This window comes from Echinops telfairi, unplaced genomic scaffold (genome assembly GCF_000313985.2).
Source record: "Echinops telfairi isolate 266 unplaced genomic scaffold, ASM31398v2 ScPeMD7_21;HRSCAF=78, whole genome shotgun sequence".
NCBI classification, from domain to species: Eukaryota; Metazoa; Chordata; class Mammalia; order Afrosoricida; family Tenrecidae; genus Echinops; species Echinops telfairi.
The window spans coordinates 11,691,648-11,707,810 of NW_022103918.1; the positions used below are offsets into that span (position 1 = coordinate 11,691,648).

Below are 16,163 nucleotides of genomic sequence, written 5' to 3' on the forward strand. Positions count from 1 at the left end.
CTGGATTTCCTGGATTTCCAGCTTTTATGCTCTGGTCTAGCCAGATATGTAAGGTAGACTTGGGGTCATGATAGTGGGGGTGGGGGTGGGGGGTGAGCATTAAAGAACTAGAGGAAAGTTGTATGTTTCATCAATGCTATATTACACCCTGACTGGCTCGTCTCCTCCCAGCGACCATTCTGTAAGGGGATGTCCAATTGTCTACAGATGGACTTTGTGTCTCCACTCTGCATTCCCCCTCATTCACAATATGATGTTTTGTTCTGGGTCTTTGATACCTGACCCTACTGACACCTCGTGATCACACAAGCTGGTGTGCTTCTTCCATGCAGGCTTTATTGTTTCTCAGCTAGATGGCTGCTTCTTTATCTTCAAGCCTTTAAGACTCCAGACGCTGTATCTTTTGATAGCCAGGCACCATCAGCTTTCTTCACCACATTTGCTTATGCATCCACTTGTCTTCAGCAATTGTGTCGGGAACGTGAGCATCATGGAATACCAGGTTATTAGAACAAAGTGTTCTTGTATTGAGGGAGTACTTGAATAGAGGCCCTATGTTCATCTGCTACCTTAATACTAAACCTATAACTATATGTATATAGATCGATATTAAGATTTCATAATGTATGACTAAATACTTGAGAAGATATTGATTAAAATGATCCTGAAACGTTTTTCAGCCTCAAAGAATGTTTTTGTGATCCAAATTACTTTACCCTTTAATTTTAACTTTTTATGTGAGTTTTAAGCATCAATGTTTGACAATTTGTTTAATAATGTAAACTCTACAAAAAAAAAAAACCCCAAGTTTCCATCTAGTAATTAGTACATGACCTCTTTTTTTCGTGACAATTCATGTTCCTTTAGAAAACAACAAAATCACTGCCATCTACTTAGATATTAGCTAATTAAAGACATTTAAATGTCACCTTCTGTTTATAATAACTTTAAATCTAAAAATACTGTAGTAATGGTGTGTTAGACAGGGTTCTTGAGAGAGATAAAACCAAATTGCTGATAATTTAATATATTTATTTATAAAGATAATTAGATATATAACAAGAAATGAACTGTTAAATCATATACAGATAAATACACAATACAAGAAATAAACAGTTAAATTACAAAGCACTACAAATGGCTCAGTGCAACTCACGTCGTGAAAGAAAGTTGAGAGACTAGCAGTCCTTCAAGTCTAGTCTGCTGCCAGATCTTCCTCTATTTGTAGAGAGAGCTAGGCTATGTCAGCACAGCATCCAATCACAAGGCAGGTCACCAACCACCAGTCCCCAGCTCCAGAGAAGTCTTAAAGGGACCTCAACTTACAACAACACAGTCCACAGGCTAGGCGTCCCACAGCTGTGTAGCCTTTAAATTGAGGCACAGAACAAGCAAGGCAGCCGCACACTGGTCCAATGATCACAGAGCGAGAGACAAGAAAGGCAAGGCTCACCAAGCCATCCATCTCTCCGCCCCTCAGTCAATCCCACTTGTGTTTACCAGCCAGGCTGGCACAATAAACTATCTCAAATGGGTTCAATTATTAATCAAGTAAGATTGGAAATTGTCTGAGGAATTGTACAAAAACAGTGCTACAACATGTATCAATAAAAATAGTTTGAAGCAAAAGGTCAGTTAATTATGAAGCACGTAAAGACCCAGAGAGATAGAACACTTGTACAGATAGAATAAAATTCATGGGCTGCTGGCCATCACTCTATAATTATACAGCAGCTACTAATTCTTCTAAGCGGTGAGAAGTAGTAATTTGTACTAGATTATCATATCATGGCCCACGAAACTCAACACAACACCCTGCCCTTAGGATGAAGCTCAGCTCTCAAAGACATAAATATTTGCACTTTTGTGCCCATTCCCAGGCCCTGGAATAAGCCATTATAGATTGCTAGGTATATGTTTAATTCCTTTGATTTAACTAAGCAAAGTTTAGGGTGGTTATTAAAGTGGCTAAGAGATCTCTGGAGAGAATGTTTAAACACAGTATCCCAGATATTCAGGCTCTGATGACCTAGATTTGGATCTGACTTTTAAATATATATATTCTATACGTAGTTAGGGAACAGAGACAGGGCACCTAATAGTTATATCACTCAATACATTTTCCCAATATGTAGTAGCTCATTCAAAGAAATCGACATACCTTCCAAAGAAAAGACTTAGTTAATCCACTAGTTGTAATTCTTCTGTGACGGTCGTGACAAGAGAGAAGCCATCATAAAAAACTGGAAAACCAAACTCACTACCATAGACTAGATGCCAGCTCATAGTGACCCTATAGCACAGGATAGAACTGCCCCTGTGAGGTTCCCAGACTAAAACTTTATGGGAGCAGAGTCTCATCTTTCTCCTGCAGAGTGGCTGGTGGCTTTGAACTGCTGACCTTTCTGATCAGAATAACGAGGAATCAGTACACCACCGGGGCTCCCGAAGCTATCAGAAAGCCAGATAATGTAACCATTGAAGCAGAAGGTAGTCATCCCTGATGAAAGAATTAGAATCAACTGGAAGCCACTCACCTCAGTCCTCCAGCCAGCACATCCGTAACAAACACAGTCACCCTAAGACGGTGATGTGTGAAAATCACAGAATGAGCTCAACATCTGTGTGGTGCATGAGTATTTCAACCCATGCCCGTTATTGGGTGTTATTTGTATCATGCTAATTTCTGAGTTGTAAGTGGTTAGTTTTTCTGACAATAATTACATGACTTTTAAACTGCCCTAATTATTTTAAGGCTTATTAAAAAGACTGTGATTCATGAAATTCATTACATATCTTGATTCCTATTGGTCTTTCAACAGATACCAAAGGACTGCTTTACAGTAGTTCTCAACCTTCCTAATGCCGCGACCCTTTAATACAGTTCCTCATGCTGTGGTGACCCCCAACTATAAAATTATTTTCCTTGCTACTGCAGTAGAAGTATTTCATTGCTAGTACAGTAGCTATAGTTTTGCTACTGTTATGAATCAGGAGACCCCTGTGAAAGGGTCGTTCGACCCCCAAAGGGGTCATAACCCACAGGTTGAGAACCACTGACTTAGGAGGTATTTATTCTTTCTTTAACATCTTATTGGGGGCTCTTAGAGCTCTTATAACAATCCATACATTCATTGTGTCAAGCACATTTGCACATAAGTTGCCATCATCCTTTTCAAAACATTTTTGTTCTACTTGAGCCTTTTTTCCCCTCCCTTTCCCACCCTCCCAACTTTGTGAACCCTTGATAAATTATCAATTATTATTTTCATATTTTACACCTTCCTCTATCTCCCTTCACCCATGTTTCTACTGTTCGTCCCCCTGGGTGGGGGGTTTATATGTTGATCATTAGAAGGTCCCCCATTTCTCCCCCCACCTTCCCCCTATCCACATGGTATCACTACTCCCATTTTTGTTCCTGAGGGATTGATCTGTCCTGGATTCCGTGTATTGAGGGCTCTTATATGTACCAATGTACATGCTCTGGTCTAACCGGATTTGTACGGAAGAACTGGGGTCATGATAGTGGGGGTGTATTGGGGGGAAGGGGGGAGGGAGCAGTAGAGAACTGCAGAAATGGTGTGTGTTTTGTTGATGCTATACTGCACCCTGGCTGGCTCATCCCTTCCTTACGACCCTTCTGTGAGGGGGAGGTATTTATTCTTATGGCCCTAAACCCCTGCGTTCATGTAACCTAGTAGAGAACCTGATAGCCATACAATAACATAGAAGAAAAAATGGCTAGACTATTGCAATAAAAGTCTGTGCCTCACTCTATGTATTACTCAAGATCTCCATAGCCTTCCCCTTCTTTTACCAGCCACCCACACTCAATTTCCACTCATCTGTTACCCCTCAAGATCACCCACTCCTCAGGGCTCAGCTACCTCATAGAGAGAAAGACAGGCAGAACGTTCATATAGTCTTAGCCTCTCCAGGCACCTACGAGTCCATGCCTTCGTTAGCAAGTATGTCCATTCAATCTATTACCTACTAAGAGTTCTTCAGGCCTTCTTGTTTAAACTTTCAAATACCTTCCCTTACTCCCATTGTGAACTTCAACCTTTAACAGTTTCTACTGTCCCTCCCTCTCTCCAGTCCCGTTCTTTGCCAAATAATAATCCCCAACCTCAGGAGACCAACTCTTCCTCCCTAACTTTCCAGAACCATATCTATATCTACTCCTACCACGAAGAAGTGCCACCTGCAAAGGAGGTGTAGCACTGGTAACTTAGGAAATCAAGGTCAGTCTCGCTCACGGAAAGGCAGACAGCCTTGCTCATCCAGTTACTCATTTATGGTATTGTAGGTGTGACAGAGTTGAGTAGTTATGACAGAGATGATTAGATAGTCGACTACACCTAAAATATTAACAATCTGATCCTTTACAGAAAATGTTTGCTCAATCCTAAATTCCATAAATCAGAAGGAAAGAGTCATTAAAGATACTCTTTAGGGCTACCTCAAACGACATGACAAATGTTTCACTCAAAAATAGACGATGATAACATTCCCACCAAAGTTCCCAGACAGAATCAATAGGCACCTCAGTTCCAATGAAGGTAGGACGAATATACAGGCTGGCAGATGTTGAATACGGCACCCATTCCTGATCCAGGGTCACAAGTTGCTGAATACACTTTAAAAGCTCTTCTTTGTCAAATACCTGAAAAAAAGGAAAAATATAGTTAATGATGACATCTTCTCCTATAAGCAGTAAGAAATGATCCTTGTAGAAGCTGTAGGACTTTTTTGGGTAATATTAAGAGAAGCCAAATCACGTTTTTCTATGAGCATTTTTGGTAAATTTTTACTTCACAATGTAAATAGGTATAAGCACACAATGTTCGTTGCAGCACGAGTCACCAAAAAGCAAAATGCAGAAACAACCTACCTGTATGTCAGTAGCTGAAGGGACCAACAATGGGAGGGATGCGTGCAATGCAATATTACTCAGCCATAAAAGGAGTGCAGTACTGATGCATACTACAACAGAGATGAACTTCAAAAGCATGCGGAGTGAAACAGGCCCGTCACAAAAGGACAAACACTATACGGTATCACATATATGAAATACCAAGAATAGGCAGTGTATAGAAATCAAAGCTCACGAGTGGTTGCAGGGACTGAGAGCTTGGGTCCCTGTTTAGAAAACACTGGGTTTCTCTTAGTGAGGATGGGACAACACACACTGACGATGTTGGCACACCACGGGAATGGAGGGTCCATCCCTTGGTATCCACTGTGAATTGGTTCCAGGACACCCCAGCCTATACCCAAATCCTCAGATCCTCAAGTACCTTATAGAATACAGTACAGTATTCACATGTAACCTATGTGTATCCTCCTATAAACATAACTCATCTCTAGATTTCAACCCAACTCACTGCCATCAAGTCAAACATGACTCATTACAACTCTATGTAGGGTTTCTAAAGTTCACAATTTTGCCAGGGCAGATAGCCGCCTCTTTCTGCCATTGAGCAACTGTTGGATTTGAAGCACCAACCTTGCAGTTAACAGTCCAACTGGCATTGTTAATGTATACCATTTAAATACCACTTTATACTTTCGTTTGAGAGATTGCTCTGACCACTTAGTTGGTCCCCTACCACCCTGAAGATACTTTCTTGAATCTGCAGATAGGGAACTCAAGGATACAGGGGGTCAATTGTGATTAGTGTCACTAAACTATACAGATGAGAAATGTTGAATTGGTGAATGCTGTCACAAATAAGAACCCTGGTGGTGCTGTGGGCAAAGTATTGGCCTGATAACCACAAAGACAGCAGTGCAAATCCACAAGTCAATCTTTAGGGGAAAACTGAGGCTGTTCCTGTAAAGATTTGCCACCACCTTGGAACAGCTATCGAGGGTCCTAGAGTTGGAAACAACTCGATGTCAGCGCGTTGGTTGGTTTGGGGAGTTACACAAAAAAGTGCTAGGACAATGGAGTATGAATATGCAAACGAAGTTTATTCCCTACTTCTTATAAAATATAAAGATCAGTTGGATTTGGATTAAATACTTTAGTGTGATAAACTATTATGATATTTATAAACGCTAATGAATGCAAAACTGATGATCTGTTCTGAAACCTTCATCTCATTCACAATTAAAAAGTTTAAAAATAATTATGATAAGAACATTAAAATACCTTTTCATCTTTAAAGCAGTGAAAGATTTTTTCTTTCTGTTTTGGTCTTTCACAAAATAAAATGTGTTGTCTTATACTTCAGGAAGCCAGAAGTCTACAGTCCAAATTCAGGAGAACGGTCCTTGTCCCTTCAGCTTCGACTCACTGATTACTGATGAGTTTGATCCCCATCCCTGCCCCGCTCATCTCGGCCCACACATTTCTATTTGACTTTAATCTCAAAACACACCCTACACTGACCTTTCCCAATTAACAAGGACAATACACTTGCAAATGGCACTCAAACAGCAAGTATAGCTATAGACACTCAAACTCACTGCCAGCGATCCTACTCATGGTGACCCTCCAAGAGGATAGGACAGAACTGTCCCCGTGAGTTTCCAACGCTGCCCTTCGTTATGGCAGTAGAAAGCCACCGCTTTGTCTTGAGGAGAGGCTGGTGAGTTCAGATGGCCTAACTCATAACCCATCCACCGTCAGCTCCTGCAGCGACAGAGAGGTGAATTTCTACAGCACCGATTGCGGAGGCACATCATTCCGTCCATGGCAACCCATGTTCCCTTGTACGCTTTCTTTTATCTTTTTAAACTTTTTTATTGTGAATTGGGTGAAGGTTTACACAACATATCAGCTTTCCATTCAACAATTCATTTACATTTTGTTTCATCTCATTGATTGAAATCCTCTTAATGTAACATCGCTTGTGCCACTTTCCCTGTGTTTACCCTTTTACCTCTCCTCCTCCTTTTATAATTCTCTTTGTCCTTGACTGATTAGAGGCTGCCCTCCTAATCTCCAATGGTTGATGATTCTCAGCCATGTGTGCCTCCCTTGTGTTCTTGTTCCCTTTATAGACCCGTCTTTAGCTAAACATTGAGCACAGAGGAGTTCAGACCTGGAGTGACTAAGAGCCATAGACTTGGGGTTCTCTCAGTCTTGCTCTGGTCAGTAAATGTTATCTTTTGTATGAAGGAAATTTAAAAAAAAAATAAAACTCATAAAGCACAACTTATAGAGAAAGAAAAAATTGATAAAATTTAACTGTAAACGTCTATTTAAAGATTCTGTTCTTCAAAAAACGTAAGAATAATATTTTTAGCCCATAGCCAACAAAGGATGCTAATCAGAAAGCCAAAGGTATCCAAAAATCAAAAGACACTGATCACAGGAAAACGGGCAAAAGCAAATGAGAGTAAGAAAAAAATAAAACAAAGCAAAATGGTTTTCATACACTAGAGGGTGACCGTTTGTAAAATGGCTTAAGTAGTTTTATTCATGTGAGAAAGCAGAAATGTAACGAGTTATGCACGGTAGAACTGACGTGGAAACAAGTGTCTGACTAGGACTAGGGACATTAGGAATTGCCTAAAAACCTTTAACAGCTACCAGGGAAGTCATGCTACAGAAAGTGGGGCTGCCGCACACACGGGCCAGGCCATCACTTGCTGGGTCCTCTGCCACCTAGAGAAATGGTTTAGTGGAAACACAAACAGAATCAAAAGACTTGGGTGCCATTTCTGGCCCTGTCACTTAACCTTGTGCAATTTGACGCAAGTCATTTACTCTCTGGGCTCGAGTTTTAGTCTCTGTACAAAGACGTATCTTTTTGACAATGTCCCATTGCTATGCTAAAATAGGCCAGGAATATGACACCAAATTTTAATCCGTTTACTTCTCAAAGACTCTGACTCCAAATACACCCTACACTAATCCTGTTTCAGTTACATAATAAATGAGATTCCGCATTAACAGAGCTTGTGTCCAATATGGGTTCCTTCCCTGTCCTCTGGCCTGGTTTTCCACTTCTTGGCAGAGATCTGTCTATAATGATTAAGAGCGAAGCTAGAACCTAGTCCACATAACTTACCCTCCTTTCCCCTGTTACTATATTACAACCTCTCGAAGAAGTGGGTGACGCCTGGCTTACAAAATGAAGCGGAAGAAGGAAAAAGCTAGGGGAGACGAGGGACCTCAGGGTTCCACCACGCTGAGCGACAGCTGGGTTCCTGAAGGCCAACTACATGGACACAAAAGAAAAGACTTCTTTAGTTCAGAAAGCTAGCCTACGGTGGCTCAGGGACTGGAGGCAGATAACGCCAACCGCAGGGTGCATATCTAATTAAGTTCATAGTGAATTCTGCCAAACAATATTACCAACAGATCTAGTGACCATGAGAAAGCATTTTAATATCTGGTTTGGGGATAAACTATAAAAATAATTAGTCCAATCACTATCACACACTGTCATTGAGTCAATTCCAACTCATCGATGAGTCAGACCACTAGACATTTGTTGTTCTCAAATGATGGCAAAATAGTCCCCATATCTGTGCCATACCCTCTACAATCTACTTTCAACATGATAACTCTATGTGGTCTTTAAATCAAAATTATTGTAGCTTAAGACATTTTTTCCTTACCCTATTATCTCCCACATGTATATTAATCTAGTAGACACTCATTAAAGTAAATCATTGTAGAATTAGCCCAATTTTTACCTCACTAATTACAAAGTAAAAATAAAACCAAAAAATACTGCCATGGACTATTCATATGCCAAATATGCCAACTCATTAGCAACCTTATAGGACAGAGTAGAATTGCCCCTGTGAGTTTCTGAGGCTTTTAATCTTTATAGGAGTGGACAGCCTTATCTTTCTTCCATGGAGAATCTGGTGGATTTGAACCAATCACCTTGTAGTTAGCACAGTGTAGCCCACAGTGTCATAAGGGCTGCTGATAAATTTCCTGAATTATAAAGTAGACCAGAAACAAATGGCTTGTATTGAATGCTGTCCTAAGTGTTTAGAAATGATTTCTTTAGTATAAACTCAGTTACCCAAGGCATTCAAAGAAATCCCAAAAATTACATACCGGCAAAGTAGCCCTCAGAGCAGATCGGTACATTCTATCCATATTGAGATTTGGTCGAAACAGTCGGATTTTATTATCTACTCCCCGAAATGCTTTCAATCCTTCAAATAACTGAAGATAAAAGAGAAACAAATCTTAGGAGAATAATGACATAAAATAACATAAAAATAACTGAAGACAAGAGAGATACTTAAGAGAATAATGACATAAAAATAATCTGTATTCAAAAGGGTGATTTTTCTAGGAGTGCTCATTTCCTTTATCATGTAAGACTCAACTTCCTGTTGGTTCAAAGTGACCTCAAAATAGAGTCCATTGAGTAGGTTCTAGGCATGTGTCAGAGTGAAGCTATGCCCCATAGAATTTTCAATGGCTGGTTTGTTGTTTTGTTCTGTCTCCAGAAGTAAATCACCAAGTCTGGGTGAGTAAAATTGCTGAAGTTTGGCTCTTCTGCTCATTTGTCTTTAACTCCCACGCAATGATTGGAGAGCCATGCAAATGAGGAGGAAAGAACTTTGAGGAGTGGTCAGTTTCGCCATTCCTCTGGTCATAAGAATGAGAGATTTCCGAAGCAGGAAGAGAGAATTCCCAAGACCATAAAGGAAGAAGAGCCACCAGCAATGCACATTCAAACTCCCTGCCTCCAGGGAGGCACCAGAAGCCGTGCCCCACAGAAGCCAAAGGCTGAAGCTCAAAGACCCGGAGACAGAACAGAGGGGCAGTGCTGAGACTCTGAGATGGGGAGACAGAACCTCAGAAGGGCTTCCTGGCCCACAGAGGCAGAGGCCACAGGGACCACTTGGCTGAGGACCAGAGAGAGATTTGGCTGCTCGATTAGGAGAGGAGTTGCTGTGGACCAATGTCTATCTTTAGGTTTTCTGATACAGGTTTATAGTAGTGTCCTGTTAAACCCTCATAATTTTGAGAGTTCTCTCTGAGTTGTGTGTGGCCATTAAAATGAATTATTGAACCCCGCATAAAAGTCGAATTTTGTGGAAGGAACAGTTGGTGTCACAATAGGATAAAGAAAGATGGAATGTCTGATCTCTGCCTTGTGGAAATTGGCCTACAGCTGGGAAGGAGTCGCAGTGTCTCTCCCAACAGAAACCAAACCATTTTCTCACCAGATTTTCTTTCAAGGGGACTCTGAGCAGACTTAAATCTCCATGATTTCTGTTAGCTGTCAAGTGTGTTAACGTTTATACCACCCATGGACTCTGACCTTAATTATTTTTATTCATATTGTGTCAACAGGATATCTTCTGACCTCAACTTGTTGTTGCTGTTAGGTGTCATCAAGTGAGTTCTGACCCATAGCGACCCTCTATGCACAACAGAATGAAACCCTGCATGACCCTGCACCAATGCCTGAGGCCACTGGTGTAACCACCTGTCAATCCATCTCATTGAGGGCCTTCCTCTTTTTCGCTACTCCTCCACTTTACCAAAGATGATGTCCTTCTCTAGGGGCTGGTCTTTCCTGACATGTCCAAAATATGTAAGACAGAGGCTTGCCATCCTTGCCTTAAGGAGCCCTCAGGTTGTACTGCTTCCAAGAGAGTATTGTTTGTCCTTTTAGCAGTATTCTTCTGTTCTTTTCCAGCAACACAATTCAAATGCATTGATTTTTCTTCAGTCTTTCTTATTCAATGTCCAACTTTCATATGTATATCCCTAAATCTACATATAGATGATTTTATATAATACACTTTACTCTGAATCTGGCTTGAATTGCTGGCAATTCCCTGTTGGTCTACTGTTGTAACCATCTTTGGAGTATCTTCAGCAAAATGTTACATGCATGTGATATCAACAACATTGTTCACTATTTCCTGTCGTTTGGTCACTGGTTTGTTTTTTTGGAATGGGCACAACTATGAATCTCTTCTATTCCAGTTGACCAGGTAACGATAGTAAGTCTTCCAGGGTTGCATCACTTGGCTGCACATTTCAATTGGCATTCCATCCATTCTTGGTGGTGCTGTCAGGTAGGATTGGACTACTACCCAACCGCATGATCAGTGAGTCAAACCCACCAGCCGCTATCTGCTCCCACAAAGATTTATAGTCTTGGTTACTATGAGTCAGAACCAACTTGATGCAGGAAGTTTGGGCTTTGTTTTGTTTTGTTGACAATTGCCTTCAATGCAGGTTGGATTTGTTTCTTGATCAGATGGGACTTCCTGAAATGTTTGAATGCCAACCAATCCCTTTTGACAGCTCTACTTCTTTCATCTTCTTTTCATGCTTCCTGCATTAGTCAATATTTTGCTCACCGAATCCTTGAACATTGCAAATCAATGCTTGAATCTTTTGTTCAGTTCTTCAACTGGCGATATGCTCTGTTTCCCCTTTGTTTTAAACTCCAGTTCGTTGTATATTTCATTAAAATACATTATGTTCTTGCGCTGCTTTTAAATTTTCTGTTCAGTTCTACTTCATTGATCCAATTCACTTTAGCTACTCTAAGTTCAAGAGTATGTTTCAGAATTTCTTCACATTTTTTGTCTTTTCTTTCTTGCTGTCTTTCAATAACATTTGCTTTCTTCCTTGATGTCATCTCATAACTCATGTAGTCTTTGATCATTAGTTCAATGCATCCACTTGTATTCCTGAGACAGACTCTAAATTCAGGCGGGATATGCTCAGGTTATAATTTTGCTCTTGTGGATTGGTTTGAACATCCTTTAGCTTCAGCTTGAACCTAAGAATCCCTAGAGTCCTATGGGACAAGCATTAGGCTGCTAACCAGAAGGCCAGTAGTTCAAGTCCAACCACAAAGATTTATGGTTTCAGAAACCCTATATAGGATTGCTATCAGTCAAAATCAACTTGATGGCAGTAGGTTCAACTTGAACTTGCATATAATACATCTATTCTATAGTCAACCCAGTCTAGTTCTCAATTGTTTTTCATCTCTGGATTCTTACTATGAAGACCTTAAAGAATTTATTTTGATGTGATATGTATAGACTGATTTCATAGTAAAGAGAAGTGTGAAATTTAAAATATTTTATAATAAAACATGATTAACGCAAAGAACATTTCAATTAAAATAGCTGTATTCTCCAAAAGAATTTGTGAAAAGTGTGATCTCATTTTAAATTATGGAAAATCTTTTATTTTTAAGAAAACAATTGGATTCTCAAATCTGCTTCTGTATTCAATGTCCAGCAATTAGGTTTTGCTTGAAGTATAGTAAGAAAGCCCACTTTCATAAAGAATGTAGAAAAAGAGAGAAGTAAATTTTGATAGCCTTTTCAGATAACTGTGAATATTTTTCTGATACTACCCTGAAACTTCAGGAGTGGTGGTTTCTTAAAGAGCAGTTAACTATGGAACCTGCAAGCACGTCAATGAAGTTTCCATACTGGTCATTTACAGTCCATTGGTTTATGTTATCGGTTAAGGGTCAACCAGAGAAGTAGAGCTAGGAGGAGATATGTGTAATATGAATGGCTTTTTTTTTTTTTTTTTTTAAACATTTTATTAGGGGCTCATACAACTGTTATCCCAATCCATACACACATCAATTGTGTAAAGCGTATTTGTACATCATTTCTCAAAACATTTTCTCTCCATTTAAATCCCCGACATTAGGTCCTCATTTTCCCCCTCCCTCCCCGCTCCTCCCTCCCACATGAGCCCTTGATAGTTTATAAATGAGTATTTTGTCATATCTTGCCCTGTCCGACTTCTCCCTTCATCCACTTTTCGGTTGTCTGTCCCCCAGGGAGGAGGTCACACACAGTTCCATGTAATCGGTTCCCTCTTTCCTACCCATGAATGGCTTTATTACAAAGAATTAGCTAATACATTGGTTGGGTAGCCAAGGAAGTCTAAAGTTGAGGAGGGCAGGCAGTCAAGAAGAGAAAATCCTGGGCATGCTTGAGGTCCTCCGGGGTGAGTGGAATGCCCATGGATGGACATCAAGATAAGAAGAGATGGGAAAGTGCAATTTGAAATCTTTTACTTATGAGTCAGAATCAACTTAATGGCACTGAGTTCATCTGGGTTTTTTGTATGTTGGGACTTAGCTCAGCAAGTCCTAATGTGAGGCTCACTCAAGATAATCTGTCTTTGATTTAACTTTAAATCTGGGTTTTTAATCACCTCTGAATTACTTCACAGCATCACCTCTATTAGATTTAGAGTAGCTGAGAGAAAGCATGAGTAGACAACAAACTGGCGGCTGCCTCCTTGCCATGCTCCAAGTCTCACAGGCAAGTAGCCCTTCTAACTGGCAGGAGATTAAAAACAGAAATCTGGTGCAACCCGGTTCAGCCTAGTTCAGACAGTCGAATTCAGACTAGCCAAAACAAAACATGAAAAAAAATCACAGGCAACATATGTACAAACATGCTTGATACAACAACCGATGTATGGAGTGTTATAAGAGCTGTAAGAGCCCCCCAAAAAATGATCTTTTAAAAAGTCCTCAGAGTCCACTTTACACTCTGTGGGGATCTTCCTCCTATGCATAAATTTGTAGTGTCAAGCAATGGTCATTTAGAAAATGCTGGGTCACTGAGTTATGCAGATTTTCCTAATGTTAATACTCCTTTTTACATTATAAAAACAAATAAAATTTGTTGTGTTAATAGCATCACAAATATCATAAACGTATTCAGTATTGAAAAGTTGCAAAGTTCATGGGCATGAATACAAGCTCTCCAAAATTCTAATTCTCCCTTGAAGGTTAGAATTTTATCATTGACAAGGTTAACTGCTCTATCATTAGGCATTTTTCTACAGGCATAAATTAGCTTATTTCATCTTTACAATAAAAATAGTAGATATTACCACTACCCTAACTTGATAAAGAAACTTAGCGTGAAGCAACTGAGGCACAAAATGATTCAATCCATTTCCCAGGTCACAGAGCTCCCTGTTGTGAGTTACTGTCAAGTAGATTTTGACTCATGGTGCGTCCCAAGTGCGTTGGAGGAGATGAGGCTCCCCAAGGTTTACAAAGGAAATCGTCAGGCCCATCTCCCAAGACCCTTCTGGGTCGTCTGAACCACTGACGTTTCAGCTAACAGCTGAGTGCTCAATCGTTGTGCCACCCAGGGAAGCTGCAAAGCTCCTTAGGGAGGGATAAAGACAGATTGGAATTTCAGAAGTTTGACTCAGGCCTGCATCCCTAACCATACGCCTTCTCACTTAAGCAAACCAAATTAGAAGATCCATATAAAGTGTATTGTACAATGCATACAACAGGAATTCAATAGACAACAGTAGTTATCATTTTATCAGTATCATCATGAATATTTATTATTACTATATTTTAATCCCTTGATAGGTAGGTCACTGTTTATTTCCAATGCCCTTAATATTCTGTACAACACATTGAAAAGGAGTAGGATAAAATGAGTGTCAAGGAGTAGGGAGTACACTGTCCATCTGGCTACTGCTATCCTGAGACGGATGAAGGGAAGAATTGACCTCTAAGTATTTTATGCTTATAATTAGTTCAAATCAAGCCTGAAAGAGGACATTTAATTACGTATCCCTTAACACGCACAACTACACATTACTGCTGGTCATAAAAACATGCAGTTGGCATTAAAAGCTAACCCCAACATTGTACTAAATGGCCCCTTCTCCATCAGGATAAGACCTGAGGAGTGGCTTCGTAAAACACCGGCTTATGATTGCTAAATGTTCTCCCAGCTGTTCTCATTTCTTCTAAATGTCTTTGCTAATTGACATTATAGGAAATTCAAGATTATCTTTAAAATTAGTTTAAGTCATTTGTGCAATTCTACTTTAATAGGACAAAGAAACTGTGAAGACACGAATGCTTTCCCTTTAGGAGCCCGAGTGGCACAAACAGTTAACCATTCCCCTGCTAACAGAAAGGTGGGCAGCTCCAAGGAGCAAAAGATCCGGCAGTGTGCGTCCATATTGACCTTCGTCAAGGAAACCTTCTTTTCGGGACAGGGCTATTCTGTCAACATTGACTCCCCGGCACCTCAGGAAGTAGTAGTACAATTTCCTCACGTAAATATCGCAAACGCCATACCGCTCAACAACCATTTTGGCAGGTGGGAAGGGAAGGATAGGAAGGAAGTGTGCGATCACAGCCATCACGTCCCACGCACGGCCTTCCATCCGTGTACTTACTTCCAAGGCGTAGTGGAAGACTGACGAGCTGGGATGCAGGGACAGGTTCTCGAGAGGTTTGATCTGAGGTTTCTCCCAGCCAAATTCTGCAGACCATTCCACTGTCAGCATGTGATCCGTGAAAACCGTGCCAAAAACCAGATTATCTGGATCTGGTTTTGCTTTTAACACGGTGGCTGGTGTGACTATGAGATCTGTAGCCTGGAGAATAAAAATCAGCGTCATCAAAGAAAAGGAACAGAATGAACCTCCCTCCACGGGCTGGCTGACTCACGGGGTAACACACCAACAGCAACGTCCTTTGCTATGAAACAATGGAATCCCTTGGCTTGAGAATGAATTCCAATATTTATCGACACGATGTGAACCCAACAAAGTAGGCTTGCATCATGTTAAGTCTTGGCAGTAACACTGCATATCTGAATATGAGACTCGAAATTAAGTAGCATTTCCAAATAGGGACAAAATTGCAGATGTGGTAAAATGATACATAAATCGAACACACATCCCTGCCATCACTAGATTTAAGTTGGGCCTTTGGGAAGGAAAGGGTGACCTCCTTTTTCTTTTTTTTTTAATTGACAATGTCATGTTCAATAAATGTCACTAAGAATAAAACCTCTACTTGCTGGAGGTTGTTGCTCCAAGCCACAATCAGAGGATTCTGATCTGAGTCTTCAAAACTCTACGTGTGCACTGTGGGAGACCAGAGACACGGGGCAGCAGAAACAGGGAGTTATTGTTCATGGGTACCGAGTGTCTATTTAGGGATGATGGAACTATTTTGGAAATTGATAGTACTGATGGTCACACAACACTGCTAATATAATAAATGTCACTGGATTGTACATTTAAACATGGTTCATGTGGAAATTTTAATATTATGTATTTTACCATACAATTTCTTTTTTAATCCTATGGATATACTACAGAAGACATGAGGAGTAAAGCCAATGTTTTCCTCGTTGAAAACAGAGAGGTGGAGAATCGACAGTAAGTGGCT

At 40.3% G+C, this 16,163-nt stretch overlaps 1 protein-coding gene across 1 annotated transcript in view; it reads right to left on the bottom strand.

Moving 5' to 3' along the window:
• BCAT1 (branched chain amino acid transaminase 1) overlaps positions 1-16,163 on the bottom strand; it is an 80,416-nt gene that overhangs the window by 47,495 nt on the left and 16,758 nt on the right. The window contains exons 3-5 of the mRNA XM_045288439.1: positions 15,161-15,361; positions 9,035-9,145; positions 4,550-4,669 (exon numbers count right to left, since the gene is read on the bottom strand). Of these exons, the coding sequence (XP_045144374.1) occupies positions 4,550-4,669; positions 9,035-9,145; positions 15,161-15,361 (432 nt within the window). The remainder of the gene's footprint in view (positions 1-4,549; positions 4,670-9,034; positions 9,146-15,160; positions 15,362-16,163) is intronic.